The sequence below is a fragment of the Gambusia affinis genome, linkage group LG15, assembly GCF_019740435.1.
Source record: "Gambusia affinis linkage group LG15, SWU_Gaff_1.0, whole genome shotgun sequence".
Taxonomy (NCBI): Eukaryota; Metazoa; Chordata; class Actinopteri; order Cyprinodontiformes; family Poeciliidae; genus Gambusia; species Gambusia affinis.
In genome coordinates, this window is record NC_057882.1 from 6,228,164 (window position 1) to 6,247,082 (window position 18,919).

Here is an 18,919-nt window from a genome sequence, read left to right on the forward strand (position 1 = left end):
CTATCATGTTGTGCAACACCATGTAGGCAAACTAAAAATCTAAAACTACAAAACGATGCAAAACCTGCAGTGATTCAAACTCAGGGTTCGGTCCAGATCGGTTCCAGATGAGATCAGAAACACCCAGGCAGGAGTTTACCACACAGCAAACAGGTTTTTATTGAACCAAACAGAGGAGGTGAACTCACACAGACCTCCGGATGCTGGAAGTAGAAAAACATTAAAACACAGAATCAAAGCGGCTGCAGTTCTTCCGCTGTCCGCCAGGTGGTGCTGCAGGAACACCGCAGCAGTCTTCCTGCAACCAGGTTAAAACTAACAGTTCCCAACTTCCTGCCTGTCTCAGAACTTCATCAAAACTTCATCAGAACTTCTTCGTCCTCCGACAGAACCAGTGATCGGGTAGCTGCAGGAACATCTGGGGAGCACAGCTGGATTCAATTCAACACTGACATGTGAAAAACCTTTCACAATAAAAGTCATAATACAACCACTGATACTTTCACAATAGAAGCCTGCAAGAATCTGAACGTTTTCATCACAACGTAAAACAGAATAAATAAATATCAAGTTTAGGAGAATCTGTACTTATCAAAGTAAACTCAGTTTAAAGTCGGCGTATATTTGCTTTATTTATTTTACAGCTTTAAGCAGATAAACTGACTCATAAAGGATTTATCTCCTATTAATAAAAACTCTCTGATTAAATTAAATAAAATGCAGATCTGATCTGGTTCTGTTTTTACATGGTCTTAATTGCTTCCTTCACAATAAAAGCCTGGAGTTCTCAGTCTACACCTGGAATTGGAGGAGCCAGGTGCGTCCTTGAGACTGAGCACCTGATTGGTCAGTGTTTATGACATCACATCCTGTCTGTTCTCAGAGGGCGTTTCCTCTGTGTCTTTCCTCTTCCTCTATGGTGATTCTCAGGCCATTGACCCCGCCCCCAGCCTCTCGCCATCCTTTGCGAGCGGGGACGGACCGGGCCTTTGCTTCGAACCGGGCAGTGGGTGCTTGGCGGCGGAGGGCCACGGCGGTGGGCGGAGCTTGGCGGAAACGCAGCAGGGGCTATGGCCGGCGGAGGACAGCGTCTGCTGGCTGCCGTTCAGGAAGGACGAGGTGTTTGACCCTTGCTGGCAGCGGTAGTTGTAGTACGCCTGCCAGCCCTGCCGCTTGCTCTTCCAGCGGCAGCGCAGGATGCGGATGAAGGCCTGCGGGCGGAGCAGAGCGGTGAGAAAGGCTGCGGGGAGGGGAGGAGCTTCGCTGGGCCTTACCTGTTTGAACTCGCGGCTGTAGCAGGGGTAGATGATGGGGTTCAGGCAGCTGTTGAAGTATCCCAACCAGAAGATGACCTTGAAGAGCGTCTCTGGAGGTCGGAGGCTGCTGTTGAACGAGCCTGAGGACGAACAAAGAAGATCATCGTTTCTAAAGAGGCTTGTTAAGTAGGGTGACCAGATTTGGGTTTCTGAAAAGGAGGTCACTTTTTTTTTGTTGTTGGCGGAGGGGGGGTACTTCATAACCCCCCCCCAAAAAATAAAATAAAATAAAAAATTGTGTCTCGTTACTGACCTTATACTGCTTAACAGTATGGAAAGCAAAGCTGCCTTCTGCTGCAGTGACGGCTGCACTGTCTGACTATGTCACAAAGAAATCTGTGACTTTAGCCGAAGAGTTTTCGCCTCTGGCTGCTTTCACGTGCTTTGCTGAATTCACGTGCACTTGCAGGTCGTTGGCACCTTTATTTGCCACAGACACATTAGTGCCTGCCTTACACGTCAAACACTCCGCCTCATAGGGATCACGACCTTGACGAAAGCACGGGAATCTTTTCTTTAATTCCTCCGTAAACGTACACTTTCGTTTAGGCATTTTTGCCATAGAATCGGCGGACACACATGTTCTATCGCCTGTCACACTTAAGGTTTAACTAGTCTAGCGGCCGGTGTACAAGTCAACTCAGCTATCTTTACTTTTCCCACACACACTCACACACATAATGCAACGTGATTGGATTTGGGGAGCCATACAAAGAAACCTGGAATGGAGTAGTGGAACGGAGTGGCAATGTAATCACAATGCACTGGAAGATATGTAATGTGTTTTGAGGCAGTTGACCAAAATCCCGGACGGTTTTTAGGTCTGAAAAGTAGGACATGTCCGGGAAAAAGAGGACGTCTGGTCACCCTACGTTAAGGAACAAACCAAATTAACAGCAAGTAGTCAGAACTAGGAGAAAACATATGAATGTTCATTTATCAAAGTCATATTTTTACCATGTTCATTTATAAATGTCACAGTTTAAAGCTACATACTTAGCTAGCTCAGAAGTACATAATTTAGTCTGAAGATAAACAGTTAAGAGAAAGTGAGACGAGAGAAGATGGCAGAACAATGGAGGATATAAATGTTTTTAGTTATACTTGATTAGGGATGCACAGACCCACTTTTTCACTTCTGATATTAATATTTGAGGTTTAGTATCAGGTGGTCTGATACAGAAAAACAGCTGAATTCACTTAAAATGGTTCTTTCAAAGACACAAAAATGTCCCGAATTCCACCTTAATTTGATAACTGCATCAGAAGAGCTCATTATAACACCAACAGCTCCAATAGTTGGTCAAACATGTTAAAACAACTTTAATTTGTTCAGCCTGAGCAGGTAGGAGAATAACAGCCAATAGAAGATAACAACAGGTTGACTCTTTGTCAAACATGTCAAAAATAAACTTCAGCAAACCTTTCAAATGGTTCAGAAAGTGCAGGTAGAAATGCTAAATATAATGTCTAATGTCTTTAATTTAAAAAGAAACAGGCCAGTCAGACACTATTCACATCATTCTACATAATCAGTGGAATCAAACCCTTCTGATGACGCTGTGAATAATTTAGCTTTAGTGTAACTTTAACATTTAGAATGAAAAATGAAAACCAAACTGCAGAAACTCAGTGGAGTCTCAGCTTCGCCTCTGAAGGAAAACTTCCTCGTCTTCCTCGGCTCATCCCAGAGCTCGCGCTGATGATCCTCTGATGATTCGCAGCGTGTCCCTGGATCTTCCTGGTCTTAAGCAGGATCAGGTTCTGGATCGGCCCAGCTCCTCAGCAGGTGGATCAGCGCTGCTGCCCATGGACTTGTAAGGCCATCCAGCGCCTGAGGCTCTGATCTCTGACTATATATGAAGTTTCCTGGTTGAACCAGACGATGGAGCCATGTGACACCTGCCCGCCGTGCAGCAGTCCCAGGAAAACTCATCTTTCCAAGTTTGGAGATCCTCCTCCAAACCGGCAACAGGGCCTATTTTGGTGGGAGGCGAGGGGAAGTTTTGGGTTCCTGCCACGTCGTCCGGCGGTTCCCAGGAGCTTCTGGAGGAATTCAGCTGGTTTCAGACCAGTTAGAGGGACTCTGACGTGGTTTCTGGCAACTGAGAAGAAAAACCATCAATAAAACCGACGATGACACGTCTGGGTCGCTAGGAAACCAGAGAGGGCACTCCAGACGCTGCCTGAGGGACGGAAAGCAGGTTTCAGTGGGACAGCTGGACTGAACAGAGGAGCTGGACTCAGGGTTCCATCTGGAACCTTTGTTTTCATGTGTTTCTGGTACGCCCGTATTTCTGACACACGTCCGCTAACAGCAGCAATGGAGGACGAAGGAGCTTCTCTTAATTTTAGTTTCTGCTTCTAAACAATTTGATTGTAACAGGCTATTGTTGTGTTCAAGTTGTGCTAAAAGCAGTTAGCCTGTCAGCAAATCTATGCTAGCTGCAAATAGCATCTCAATGCTAAACATGTAGCAGCTAATGCTAATGTTAGCATCCACAGCCCTGATTTCTAAAGAAGCTTCATTTGTTGTTGACCTCATGCGGCTTTCTATTCAATAATTTAGCAGCGAAAAGGTTTTATGAATTGAAAATGTTAATTTTGTTGATATATGGTTTGATTAAAATGTGATTATTAATTATAAAGCGTGGAATTAACTCCATTAAAAACTAAAACGTCCAAGCCCTCATGAAAATATATTTGAAACTGGTATCCAGATTTATTCAAAGCTACAGAAACTTAAAGATTGAATTAGTTTGGACTTCACCTTTTAGTTTAAGTTTCAAAATAATTAAATTAATTTAAATATTTTTAGAAATATCTAATTTTTAAAATCGTAATCCTAAATCACCTGACTCATTTTATTGTTTCTGATCTTAGAGGAAAAGTCAAACGACTTTTTCAAGAAAACACAATATTATTTTAATTGTCATAATATAAACTAAGCTGAGTTCAAGAAAATATAAAACCTTATAAAAGGTTTTATTTGCTCCTTTGTTCTCTGTAACTCCTGGATCAGAAGGTCAGCTGCTGCAGCAGATTTAATGCAACACTGCAGAGCCTCCAGTGAGGACGCAGTGCAGATCATGACTCAGCAGAGAGACGAGTCCCTGAGTGGACCGTCCTCATCACCGTCCTCAGCCTGTCGGACAGCCTGGAAGTGGAGACAAACTTCCCACATTACTGAAGAGAAAACACCTGGTCTGGTCCGGTCTGATCTGTCAGATAACCGGGCTGAGCCCACAGATCCAGCTGCAGGTCCTATGAGGCTGAGTTTACTCTAGATGTTGAAGCTGCCATGTTTTAGAGTCCAGAGGAACTGGGTCGGGTTCAGTCAAACCAACCAAACCCTCTGAGCAACCTGTTCCCCTCCTGGCCTGTGGGGGCGCCGCACCAAGAACCACTGAAGGAAACAGCACAAAAACCTCTGAAGACTCTGAGAGCAACTTCCTTCTTCACCAAATACAAACTAAAATGGTGGCATCACACTTTAGTGGTTGGAGGATTTCTCTTTAGTCTTTGGTTAAAAACCACAAGCCATTTCTCCTGCTAGCACTAAGCTAGCACGTTTGTTTTGGTTGTATTTACCCAGAATGCCCTGTGCCATAGTCCACTTCCTGCTTTTGGAGCGGTCTCCGGTCCACTTGGCGTTCACATATAGATTCAAACCGAACCAGAGTTCACTTCAACCAAACCCAGACCGAGGTTTGAAGGACCAGAGGTCAGAGGTCAATTAGTATTCAGACCTCATCAACCGAACCGGACTTTCTAGGCAAACGGACTGCAGTGGGATTAAAGAAGATGGAACAGGGCTGGTGGAAAATGTTTGGTTTGGATCCAGTTCTTTTAAAGACTTAAAACTTTGGTAATTAGTTTGTTGAACAGTTGATTAGAATAACCTGTTGCTGCTGGTTTGAGTTTATTAAATCCTCCTCAGTTCCCAGATGATCCGTGTGGCAGCACCGATCTCACAGACTGTTTACAAACTGCTTCCTGTCTGCTGGGATCGGCTGGATCTGGAGTGATAAACTTCCATGATGTGGGAAATAAACTTCCTGGTGAGGAAACTGGACCCGTTTCAGGTTTTCTTCTGTGAAAGTTGGTGAGCCGCAGCTGAGACTTCAGTCGGCTCTTATTGGGGTAAAAATTGATCTGGTTTCATCCTGGAAACGCGAGTCCTGCTGGGAGAATTGTAGGCCCACAGCTAACAGCTATCAGCTATCAGTGCAGAACCAGAGGAAATGATGTTTGCTCAGGATTGATGCGAGGCGGCGTGTCGGACTGATTTTCAGCTGGACTTCTTGTTTCTCCTCTAATGAAGCGCCTGAGTTCTGCTGTGACGGGTTCTGACCCAGAAACAGATGCATTGAAAATAACATCCCACCTCCGATAAGAATCTCATCAAGAATCTTTAATGTTTACTCAACTTTGACTTTTACTTCTAGAGGTTATGAAAAGCTGGACTGAACAACATTTTCAGTCCCTTTGAAGCATTTTTCATCAGCTAATAGAGAAATAGAAGATCTTTGATGGATGATCTGTTGAAGAAACGTCAGTCTCTTTTAACCTCTATAGATTAAAAAAAGACTGCTTCTGGCTGACTTCAGCTAACAGACCCCACACATACAGGATATGAACTGTCTGGTTTAGATGAACCAATCAGCATTGTTGTATGGACTTACTCATGGGCAGAACCAGGAAGAAGGGCAGCCAGCAGAGGATGAACATGCCCACCACCACGCCCAGCGTCTTGGCAGCTTTCTTCTCTCGCGAGAACTTAAGCAGCTTGACGGTGAGAGCGCCGCGGCCGGCCGAGGCTCCGCCCCCTGCGGCCTTGCTGGGAGGGCAGAGGTCGTGGATCTGCTGGTTCCGGCAGTGGATCCTGAGGGTGAGCTCGTTGGAGTCCTCGGCGCGGTCCCTCATCATGCCGGCCTCCAGGTTCCTGGTGGTGCGCTTGGCCACCACGTAGACGCGGCAGTACATGGCCAGGATGACGGCCAGCGGGATGTAGAAGGACCCCAGCGACGAGAACAGAGCGTAGAAAGGCTCCTCTGTGATCACACACACCGTGTCGTCCTGCACACACACACACACACACACACACACACACAGCAGAACGTTAGCCTGACCTTTCACCTCTCAACACCCTGGAGAACACCTGCTGCTGGTTTTCACACTGAGGACAGTCATCTAAATAAACATCAGAAGATAAAAGTGTCTTAAAGAGAAAAGATTTATATCCTGACTGAAATGATTAATCACGATTAATGGATTATTGAATTAATCAAATAATTTATTAATGGATTAACCGTTATCGGGATTATATAGACTCAAAAAAGGGCATTAGCTGAAAGAACAATATAGTAAGAGCAAAAGTTAATTCCTTGAAATTGTACCTTTGTCTTCTTCCCAATATGGCTCCTCTATTAACCCTTTAATAAAGGTTTTACCAGCGTTGCTCAGAGAAGTAACTCCTATAATGAGCTCAGCAGTTCCAGCAGCTGTTTGCTAATTACTGCTGGCTAGTCTGAAGGAACTGAGTGGGGGAGGAGCTGCGTCTCAAAGGCGGGGCTAAGCCCCCTCAGGCATTTTGAACAGCTGAATGGTTGCCATAGAGATTGACGGATTTTTCAAGCATGAAAGAACCAAAGCAACACGGCAGGTTTGATTTTAATGAGGGAAAAAAACATTCTGACACCTATTGTGTTCATTTATTAATCAGTTAATCCATTATTAATCCCCAGATCAATACAATGTATTGATGTTCAATCCAGCAGACGGTTTGATATTTGAAGAAGTTTTTAGCTGCAGAGGCATCCTCTAAAGAAATGCTGTTATTGACTTTTACACAATAAAATGTTTATTTCATAATTTTGACACATTTTTACATTTTTTTATGAAGACTTATTTATTTGCGTATTTCAAAGCATTTTTCATATCTAAAATAAAATAAGTTGTTAAATAAAAAAAATCTACGGAATGAGAAGTTTTTGGTGGTTTTGTTTTTTGTTTTTTTTTACAGTAAATTGTCAAAATAATCAATTACAAAAATAACCATTAGATGCAGCCCGAATGCATAATTTTGACCCTGTTTGGGTTATTTAAATCCAGTAACATAAACTAGTGCACAGTGTTCCTGTTAAACTGTCTCATCAACTGACTGAGGATGAAGACCAGATCCAGAAAATCCTTAAAGGTCCAAAATAACCTGAGCTTCAGGTCAGGATGAGAGGAGATGAGTCACCTGCTTTCTTCATCAATCACAGAAATATCAATGACATCATCAACTAATTGCCAGCAACCCGGATTCAGACACTCCTTCAGTTACAAACAACACAAAATATGAGAAGAAACAAAGTTACCAAACGGAAAATATCATCAGTGAAATAATTTGATCAGTTTTTACTGTTCTCCAGGTTTCTGATAAAAAAAAAAAAACCCTGATTTGCTGAAGATGAAGGTGGGTGGAGGAATGAAGCTTCTGTTTCTGACCCACAGATGAATTCAGAGACGGATGAACAGACGGAGAACCGTCTGCTGATGATCCACTAACAGATTCTGGGAACCAGTTCATCTGATGCTAAAAGAACCTGAACTGGAAGTGAAGCGACTCAAAACTCAACAACACAGATAGAAATACAGATAATAAGTAACAAGGCAACGCTGTCAGTATTGATAACTAATACAGAGAGAAAAAGAGATAATATTTAATCCTGAAGTATTCAAAAGTAATAAACCAGGAGAGTCGCTCCTGGTTTCTGCTTCAACTCATCAGGTTAAAACAGCCTTTAAAAATTAGAAATATTATTTCCTACAGTTTATTATCTTACTTAAATGTAGCAACTTTTAAATTTAACATAATTTATTAATCCCATTTGAAAGATTAATGTGTAGAATATGAGGAAAATAGTAAAATAGTAAAAACAGACATTAACCTCACGGTGAAGTTTTCATCTGTTTATATTTTTATTAATGTTTTTCTGTTTCTGTTAAATGATGGATAATCTTGTTCTTTAACTCGTTTTTGATCATGCTGTCTCATCGTTTACTGTTTGTGTCTCCAGGTTGACATCATTGTAGGATGTTTATAAACTTATTCTTGTTCGCACTGATTTGACCCGATTCTTCTGGTTCATGTTTCAGAGTGAAGAAGCCTGAATCAACCTGAAGAGAGATTAGGGTGATGGTACAGAGCCTCCTGCCTTCACCACAGAGTAACCATGACAACTAGAGAAACAAGGAAAAACTGCTCAGCATTTATAAATAAAGACTTTCCCATTAATCATTTTAAACAAGACATTTTTATAAAATACATTAATAAACAGTGATGTTTTTTCTTTTCCCTAAAATGAGATCCTGTTTATGATTTCATCAGCTTTTGAGGCTCCAGGTGTATAAATATTTATGGACAAATGCAGAAATGAAAATCCCCACCTTGAGTTGGAACCCTGAACACATCTAAAGGTTAAACTCTGTAAATGTGGTGATGAATTGAGGTGATAAAACTGCTAACAGAGCCTGGCCTCTAGTCACAATTCAGTTTTTATTCGGACTCATGTCAGAACGAGCCAGAAATAACAACAGCTGATCCCATCTGAGGAGGAAAAAACAGCTAAATGATTCGAGTCTTCAGCTGTGGAGAAAATCTCAGTTCAGTCTAATATTTAACTCAGTTTCCAGAGAATGAATGAGCTCTTTGTCTTTCAGACGCTGTTTGCTAAAATGAGATGAAAACATGATGAGCCAGTGTGACTGTGTGACCACCCAGAGTGACGTGTGTGTTGGATTGTTTCAGCTCGTCTCTCTGTGGAAACAGAGTTTCCCCGAACGCCTCGACGCTCAGAGGTCAGAACTGACCGTCCATCGGACGAATGAAAGAGCAACACACTCACAGCAAATATAAACGTTAAAAAAACCATTCTTTATCTGAAAATCTGTTCATCACCTTTTGAATCCAGTTATTAAATAATCAGTTCAGGTCTGAGCTGCTTCTTGTTCTGAGGATTTTTTAGCTACAAATATGGAGGAATATTTGTCTCAATATTATTTAATCAAACAAAATCTAATCTCAATTTAAAAAAGCAAGTCGTGTGCAGGATGTGATAATAGTTTAAACTGGCTGCAGCATTAATATCACATACATGCAGATATTATGTTTACGTCCATGACGGCAATAAACTGAATGAATTCAGTAAATAGTTTCCTCTGGTTTCTGAAACTGGATCTGGAGCGTAAAAGCGTTTAATAAATATCTGATGTTGTTCTTATTCTGTTCCAGTCAGACGGTTCTGATCTGGTCCAAACGGGCTCGGTGTTACCTGTGATGGCGGCTGCTTCCAGCCCAGCAGCGGCCCGATGGAGATGACCAGCGCCAGGATCCAGACTCCCAGCATGGCCAGCAGCGCGCGCCGCCTGGTGACCACCATGGGGTACTGCAGCGGGTAGCGCACGCCCACGTAGCGGTCGATGGAGATGACGCAGAGCGACATGATGGAGGCCGTGCAGCACAGCACGTCCACCGCCGCCCAGATGTCACAGAAGATCCGACCAAACACCCAGTAGCCAAGGACCTGCAGGAACCAGGAGGAACGTCAGAGAGACTGGCCCACCGCACCGTTCAGATTCACACACACACACACACACACAACACTTCAGGGATGTTCTGCTGGTTTTAAACCAGTTCCACAGGTTCTGTGAGGAGAACCAGTCAGCTTCTGAACTGGAACAAAGTTTTTAAAGAATCTGTTGAACCTGAACAGAAAAAACATTTAGTTCAGCCTACATGGTTTGTGGGCATGTGTGTGTGTTTGATATGGCTGTGTGTGTTTCAGAGTTTAGTTTTATTATCTTTGTTTTATAAAATGTCCATTTTGTGTGAATTTTAAACAATAAAGTTTACGATAAATTGTCCCAATTATCATGATAAACGATAATATTGTTGTTTTGAGACCAATTTCAAGTTATATAATAGGTAAGATCCAAGATAAATAAACTATGAAATCTAATAAACATTTAACACTGAGAGATCTGGAAGACATTTAAATATCCAAAACAAATAAACAAAACAACAGAAACAATAAAGAAAATTAATTATTAAATTAAACAAAATTATCCTTCGAATAAAAGAGAAAACTAGTTGAGACCAAAACACCAGAGTGAAAACTTTTAATATCCGATTTTTGGTAGAAGGAGAAACAATAAATCATGGAAATGGAAATTATTGAGTTAATTTTAATCTATCCTGTTATTGATTGATTTGTTGCTCTTTGCAACAGGTTTATTACTGCATGTTAAATGATGTAAAATGATTTACCTATTAGTTCTGGATTTAGCTCCATGTATGTTCTGACCATCTTTACTGTCCCCCACAGCATGATGCCGCCACCACCGAAACAAATCAGTCCTTGGTTCCTAATCTGAACAAACTTGAGCTTTTCGCCAGCCATGACAGCAAATGGTACTGGGAGATAAAACGTCCCAGAAATGATCACAATAAAAGATAATATTGGCATTTTGAGACAATTTTTATCCAATATTATTATGAAATCAGAATAACGCAAGATCCTGTTTTTACTAATCTGCCGTCACAGAGGGGTTCAAAGGTGAGGAATCGCTGCTGATGTTTCCTCTTCAGGATGAACAGGCGGCCATGTTGGCTGAGACAGAAACATTTACTGAGTTTGAAAAAATGAACCGTCTGGCCTGAAATAGAATAGAAAGGTGTGTGTGGATGTGCAGGTTGCGTGTTTCCTGCAGCTGGTCTTCATTACGCCGATTCTTTAAAACGAGTCAACAACTTGTTCCAAACAGAGCCGTTCTGTCTGCCGTCAGCTAATGGAATAATCTGATCTGCTGCTGAAGCTGAAAGTCATCTGAGGAAACAAATATTTCACATTTGGACACAAACTGATTAAATTGCTTCAACTCAAATGTTTTCTTTGTTCATCTCTTTTATTTTCCTCCCTCTGGGTGCAACTAATTATCATTATTATTGTTATTATTGTCAGTTCCCCCTACTACAGCATTATAAGTAACACCAACTGGATGATGTTAGTATTTCTACAAACGTTAGATGTTTGTGTTATTGTTCTAAAAGCTGCAAAACACATAAAATTCTAATTATTATTGTAATGTCAAAATACGCATCATCATAACAGCAACGCATTGCTTGGATATAATATATGGCAGGCTGACATTTCAGCTGACATTTCCTTTCAACTTTCAGAGAGTGGTGAAGCGTAACCATGGCGACGCTTTGTTTTACGATGGGGAGCAGCTGATTAGCATCTCTACAGCTAAAGTAATCCCTGAACTTTGACCCTGAAGAGTCTTCCAGGGCCGATCATCTCGTCTCCCAGACTCCAGCATCTCCAACCAAAGAGGAGCGGCTGAAGCAAAGGAGGCCGAGCAGCAGCTGATGATGTCATGAAGGACATGCTAGTGTTAGCATGTCGTTACAGTCATTAGCCTGTCAGACAGCAACGCTCTTCAGTCAAAGACCCGTTCAGAGCCGTAGCTAGACTGGCTGCTACAGGAAATCCTTCCTGCTCAGAGCATCACCATCAGCAGAGACCAGGTGAAACCAGTTCTGATCACGTTTAGTTTCCTTTTGGGATAAATGAAGGATTTTTATTTATCTGTTTTTGTTCTATTGCTTTATTAATTTGGAGCCATTTCACAAGAAGAAACATGCATGTATAAAGAAAATATACACAATAAAATATACATACAATCATCTCGTTGCCACTGTGATTTCAGATTTGGTCATTTTTCTACATCATACAGCTAAGAAATACTATTTATTATATGTTAAAATAGAAATAAAATACACTATGATTACAGATTTATCACAATATGATATATTGAATTGATTTGAATTTAATTAAAGGATTTATTCCATGTTAAAATGCATTGTTATTTTAGATTTCCAGGTTGCTGTGCAGCCATAATTATTACACTTGTTACATTTGCATTTAGCTCACTAATATTAGCAATATGGTACAATAAATGCTGACATTTTCTGTGTCTTTATTATTATTATTTTTAAAATTATTATTATTATTATTATTATTATTATTATTATTATTATTATTATTATCTTTTCCAATCTTGTTACTCGGCAACATAAAAAGGAAACCAAATAGCTGAGTTTAAAGCAGAACTAAATATTGCTATTTTTCATCGTCTTTACTGTAATTTTACCAATTTATTCAACATAAAAATAACTTTTCCTACTTTCTGGGTTTCGCAGGAGTTGTCCAGAGCTGAAAGTAATCAGGTATATAATCCATAATTATCAGAGACTGATCGATCAGTGTTGCGTCCACTGACCTCCAGGGTGGCGGACACGGGCAGCACGGTGGTGCCCAGCAGCAGGTCCGCCATGGCCAGGTTGATGATGAAGTAGTTGGTGGGGGTCCGCAGGTGCCGGTTACAGACCACCGACAGGATGACCAGGATGTTCCCCACGATGGCGAACATGATGAAGGAGGCCAGCACCATGCCCACCGGCACCGCCCGGCTCAGGTCCAGTGGCGCGGCGGGGTCCGGCGGCCCTGTCCGATTGGAGGAGTTCTGGTGGAACAGGTCCGGCAGGGAGCCGTTAGTCCGCAGACTCATGCTGGGAAGCGGTCGGATGTTCAAATGGAAAAGAACGTTCACTGCGGATAACAGCGGGACTTACTTTGATCCAGTCAGGGGGAACTCTTTAAATGTGTATAAAGAGTTTTTGGAGGAAAACTTGTAAAAGGGGAGAAATGACCCGCTTCTGGTTCTGGTTAAATCCCGGGATGAACTGGGCGCTCGTGCGGAGCTCGCTCGGTTTGAGCGGGAGGCGCGCGCTGTGCAGCAGCAGGTGGAGGCTCGGGTCCATTCGGACTCCTTCGGGGGCTTTGGGGGTCTCCGGAGCGGCTGGCGGGCTCCTGCCGGCCCGGCGGAGCTCCTCCTCGGCTTGAGCTGCTGATTCAGGCGCAGGGAGAAGATCTGCGTTTCCTTTTATGGTTCAAGTGTTCAATGTAGGGAAAGTTGAGAGAGATGAGGGGAAAAAAGGCAGAGACACTGAAACACTCTCTGCTGCATAACTCCCTCCTAGAGGCAGAGCGGGACACATCTGATGATGTGAAGATGCAGCAACCTGCAGCCATAAACCGCAATGTTTTACTGGGATTTTATGTCACAGACCAAAAGGGTAAACAGATGTGACGTTTGCTTTTCAATCTGAAAAGTGTGGACGGTCATGGTGATACTGCAGGGACCGATGGATTGATCAATGATTGGGATGTTGTACCAAAACAGCAATCCATTTCTGCACATAATCCAGCTGAATAAAAGTAATTTAGAGGCATAAATTTTACATAACTGTTTTTTTTAATTTATAAATGCCTATTTAAGAAAATTGTGATTTGTCCCCCATTTTATCGCTATTTTTAGGCTTTTAAATAAAGAAAAACATCAAACCTTTCCCAAAAGAAGATGGATGCTCTTTCTTCTATGGGATGTTGACATTTGTGGAAAATATTTATTTAAAAATGGTACAAAAAAAAAGATCTTGAAAAGTACAACTGGTACTTTCAGTGTGATTTATTGGTGGAAATTCATCGTAATTGTTACTTAAATAAAACTTTTTTTAAAAACCTGCCTAAAACACGCTCCATGTGCAGAGAATCTAACATTTTGTGAATCCTCAGTAAAGCAACAAAACGTGTGATTGATTCTTCCTGCAGAGTGCCAGTTTCAGGAACAAAATGTTTCCAATGTTTCACTTCTTTAGTAAAAATAATTTCTTCCTTGTTGACGGGGGTTTGTGTTTTATACTAAATCTATAAGAAATAAGGAACGGATTGTGGCAGAAACGGAAAAGAGAACCAGATTTTTGACTGTAACCAACATAAAATCAATGCAATCAAATATCAAACCGGTTGTAGTTTATTAAAATAGCTTTATTCTTCTCCATCAAAACTCAGGAACGCCTTCTGTTTGCTGCTCTGCATCTCCTCCTCCTACGTTAAAATCGGCATATTTAATGTTCCAGGGTCTGTTTCTCTGCAGACACCAGGCTTCAGCCTCCAAGTGAATAATTCAGTGACTGTAATTAACTCCTCATAATGGAGAGCAGAGGAAGATCTGCCGCTCATTTATTATCACTTGATGTGTCAGCTGTTACAGAAGCAGAGGATGGAGGTTTAAACGTTCCTCTGCTGGAGGCGAGCCAGCAAATAAAAACCTGATACAGAGAAAAGCCTCAAACTGCAAACCATTTCCTTCAGACGCCCAAAGCTTCACAACCACAGGGCCAGTTCAGTTTGGTTTAAGTTTGTTTAATCATTTACTCGTTTCTGCAGGTTCGGATGATTGTTCGGGTTTTGGTGCTTAAAGATTTAGCACCTTTTCTTATTCTAATTGTGTTGGTTTCAACAGGAAAAGTCAAAGTTTCTCTTTTACTCCAGAACTCTGTCTCTCTGTGATCCAGCACAGCGGCCCAATTTACGAGTGATCAGAGGTTTCCCACGATCTACATAAAAATATTTGGCCATACCACAGAAAATATGAATATTTTTGGTATTGAAGGGGCCTGTTATGCTCTCCTTTATGCAAGTTGCTATATGTCTATGGGCAAGTAAACATATTTATTACATTTTTTTGCACAAAATCCTTCTCAGAAAATCAGATTTCACTCATCAGTTCTGCCTCTTTTCAGCTCCTTTCAGAATGAGCTGCTTTACAGATCTGTCATTTTTATGCAAATAAGCTGCTGCTGGCCACGCCCCCAACTCAATGTTTGCTCTTCCTACAGATAAAAATGGCTGCAAAAAGAATCGTAATGGTTTGAGTAATAACAGTTCATCTTTGACCCTAAGGCAGACCCACAAGAAGAACAACCATCATGGATTCAGCCGAGTTTTCTGAACGGCTGGTCGACAACAGAAGAACACTTTTCTTTTCCAACTGTAAAACCAGCGGAGTAGCTCCGTTTTGGTTGCTAGGTAACGGGGCGGAGATGGGCTGAAGTTGCTAGGTAACAAGGCGGTGCCTGCGGATTGTGATGTAATAATCAGAGAGGTTTTCCAGACTAAAAAACATGAACTTATTTTCAGAAAACAGATGTTTGGGGTCCTTTTTGTGCTAGCAGTAGAGCTCAGGGTTAGAATAGTTCAGGGTTTCTACTGTAACCCTGACAGACACCCAAATTACAGCAAGAGATACCATTTGTTGTGTTATTTAATGTTTATTTGAATTGATTTTTTTTCTACAAATGCCTAAAGTTCAAAACTAACCTCAGTTCAAAATTGGCCCATTTATGGAAACCAGTTCAGTCCAGTTCAGGTTGTTTGACCTGAACCAGAGCAGAAAATGTGATTTCCTTTTCTGTCTGCTGAATGAATGGATGAATTAACCCTCACACCCTCATCATAGAGGATAAAGTAATGATTTGGTCTAAAGTTAAAGTAATTTCTAAAAGACCAGCTCGATTCAACATAATTGGCTCCAAATGATTGGATGAATTTGACCTTTCACCCCTTCACTAGAAGAGCTAAAGCCATTCATTGAGTGATTCTGGTTACTGCTGTAAAGTTGCCTTTACCAACAAGCTTTAAAATCCATGCACATTTTATTGCATTTTGCTCAAACAGCTTCAGGCAAGGTTGTGTTAATTAGATGCAGTCAGGTAATAGTGAACAGTTGTTTTAATTATCAGCATGCAGGACAGTTATTTCCTTTTCTAATTAATGTCTCCCACTTGTAGCCAAACAGATAATCTTCTGAATAACATATTCAGACTTCAGGCAATTTATTACTCAGCCGTGAAAGTTTTAAAACAATATCCCTAAAACTTCATGAAATTATGTCACAAAAACACCTAAGAAAACTGGATTTAATATGTAAGATAAGAACTTAAATATTCAGGTTTACATCCATCCATCACAGACGTGACGTGTTAATTCGGGACATTTACGGATTAATTTGACCCGTACTAAAACTATAAGAACTGGGTGAATGAGTTGGGATACGTTATACATATTGTTTCTATTAATCATATAAATATGCATTTAGGAAATAAATTTCCTTAATGGAAACGTGGCAAAAATGTTGTTATTCCATAAAAAGTTTTGGTGCTTGGTTGAGGTGGGGTTTTTTGGGGAGATTTTGCCAAACTGCAATGGAAATACCTTTTTCTCATCGCTGCATCACAGAAGTTAACAATCAGATGTTACTACTAGTGGAAACGCAGAGGAGGAAGACAGAAAGTTGTTGGAGGATGATTCCACTGTTACTGCATGTTTTCAAATGACTTATTGTGTGAAAACACTTATTTACATGTGGATTTAGTTGCATTTCCTATCTAATGGAAGCTCAGCAAAATTGTGGGATTGTTTTCAGCAAAATGTTGACAAAGTTTTGCACACATTTATAATGGAAACGATGCAGAGGGTCAGAGTTAGTAAAACAATGTCCAATATTTGGCCAAACGTGCAAAACGCCAGGTAGCAAGTTGAACCTCGACCAGCCCACATGTTTGGGATTTATGGAGGGAAAGGAAACACCAAGGTAGCTCCGTCTCATATCAGCAGATTCATTCAGCCTGTTATTAGCATACATGCTAATGCTAATAACAGGTCAACATTGGAGCTAATCTTTTGTTTAGCGCTTCAGAGTGTTTTCTAACCTTCAAAATGTTCATGGCTCTTAGCTTCCACTGAATTACTTTTTCCAGATAAATTCTCCTTGTTTGCGTGTTTGCTGCTTATGCGTCAGATTTACAGGCGTACCAGAAACAATAAAGTACAAAAGTTCCACCGTGGGACTTTAAAAAAGTACATAAATAAAAGCATTTTTTTGTGTTACATTTTTTAAACTCATTAAAATGTATTCTACTACATAATCTAACCTCTGTAAAGTCTTGGCCCTAGTTAATACATCACCAAATGTTCCAAACAAACATGATGGAAAATGAAGATCCACATATTGGTCCTGATGGGAAGAAACTGAAATCTTTGTGTTGATCCTTATTTCCTTCATATTCATCTTTAAGAAGCTGCAGATGTAACTATGACTGAATGAATCTGGATTTGCTGCAGTTCCTCTCATTCAGCTGCTGGTTTTTGAGAGGAAACACTGACACACGGTGGAGGTCACTCCAGGCCCCCGGGGGCCCGTCCACCAACACCACACCACTCATTTCATTCCTGGAGGCTCCATTAACAAAGCTAATAAATTTCCTGGAAACGCAGAAGGTGACGGCGAATGTCGTCAAACACAGAAATGATTTAATGAGCAGATTAAATGCGTCTGGGCTGCTTTCCTCTGGAACAATCAGAACCACCGGGTACTGACCCGCTGACGAGGCGGAGCGGCTTCTGTTTGTCAGGTTTCACTCAGAAACACGACACCGGGTCCAGATCCAGGCCGGACTGGGCAGAATCCCGCCCCGCCTTCTGGGAGTGATGCAAGACCAAGGCTGCATCTCTCCCAGTCAAGGTCACCCAGTTCCAGCTGGTAAAAGAAGCCTGGCGGCTATTTCCAGTTAGCAATGCGCAGAATCCCGTCAACAACATGGCGGCAGTAACCGCCCTGACCGCAGCAGCCAATCAAAGCGCAGATCCACAGGCGAGAGTCTGGGGTTCAGTTGGTGTTATCACCAGGAATACCTTCAGTTTGACATCTGATGAATAACATCACAAAGGTTTCTACAGCGCCGCATTGGAGCCACAGTGCTGTGACGAAACAGGAGTAAATTTCTGCCAAAAAGATCAGAAATTCTGGAAATATTTTCTAGAAATATTCCCAGAATATTTGACTTTTCAATTTTAGTTTGAAAAGTCAAAAATTTGCAAGAAGAAACTCTGAAATTTTGAGAATAATCTAAAAAATTGCCTAGAAATTGAACATTTCTAGGTTTCAAAAATCAAAAAATTTATTAGAAACCCTCCCCCCCAGACATTTTTCAATAAATCTCAGAAATTTGAGAAAAAACATGGAAATTTCTGAGCTCCAAATGTTGAAAATTTGAAGAAGGAAAAAACTAAGCTCTGAAATTTTGATATCACTCTCAAAAAAATTTCGAAATTTCCTCAGTTTCAAAAGCTCAAAGTTTAAAGCTAACAAGTTTCGCAAATTTTCTGTTTTTGCAGATTATGAATCTTGTTTTTTTCTAGAAAGATTTTGTTCTTTAGGCACAAATTTACTCTTCCTTTATTTCTCTCTCTGTGATGGCCCTAATAGGCCACCGTAGGTTCCCACCGTCTTCATCAGCCGGACAATAAAACACTGTGTGACCTCCACATGGAGGCCGTTCATCAGTCAGGAGGCACAGAGAGCTTTCTAACGATCTGAGCGGAGGAGGAGTGTGAGTCAGACCGAGGTGAGGCAACGTCAGCACAGCTTTAAATTCCACACAGACTCCTTAAATCTGCAGCTGACAGGCTGATGGGGAGGATGAGGAGGAAAACGGTCAGAAGAACCAGAGTCTAAAAACAACCAAACGCGTCATCAAGGTCCTTTTTTGCCTCCGGAGCTCTTTAATGATCTCTGTTTCAGTCACTTATCGATTCTCTGGTGGGGTTTTATCTCTTGAAGCCGCTGTGAGGGAGAGCGTATGATTT

At 41.4% G+C, this 18,919-nt stretch overlaps 1 protein-coding gene across 2 annotated transcripts; it reads right to left on the reverse strand.

The window, feature by feature from the left end:
• Nucleotides 1-613: 613 nt before the first annotated feature.
• LOC122845420 (alpha-1A adrenergic receptor-like) lies at nucleotides 614-13,570 on the reverse strand. 2 transcript variants are annotated; one of them, XM_044141712.1, is made up of 6 exons: nucleotides 13,003-13,570; nucleotides 12,651-12,893; nucleotides 9,638-9,889; nucleotides 6,002-6,395; nucleotides 1,275-1,396; nucleotides 614-1,211 (listed from the first exon to the last, which is right to left on the reverse strand). In XM_044141712.1, exons 2-6 carry the CDS (start codon nucleotides 12,819-12,821, stop codon nucleotides 927-929), a joined length of 1,224 nt encoding a protein of 407 aa, XP_043997647.1. In that variant the 5' UTR covers nucleotides 12,822-12,893; nucleotides 13,003-13,570; the 3' UTR covers nucleotides 614-926. The 2 variants fall into 2 exon arrangements, with proteins under 2 accessions (XP_043997647.1, XP_043997646.1); XM_044141711.1 differs by lacking the exon at nucleotides 13,003-13,570 and having other exon boundaries at nucleotides 12,651-12,962.
• Between the last annotated feature and the right edge of the window lie 5,349 nt (nucleotides 13,571-18,919).

Bases quoted from the DNA above. Each gene is read 5' to 3' on its own strand.
- LOC122845420 (XM_044141711.1), bottom strand. From the start codon at position 12,938: ATGAGTCTGCGGACTAACGGCTCCCTGCCGGACCTGTTCCACCAGAAC. The intron at 6,396-9,637 runs GTAACACCGAGC...GTGTGTGTGCAG, and splicing joins GGAAGCAGCCGCCATCACAG to GACGACACGGTGTGTGTGAT. The intron at 1,397-6,001 runs GTAAGTCCATAC...GTTCGTCCTCAG, and splicing joins CTTCCTGGTTCTGCCCATGA to GCTCGTTCAACAGCAGCCTC.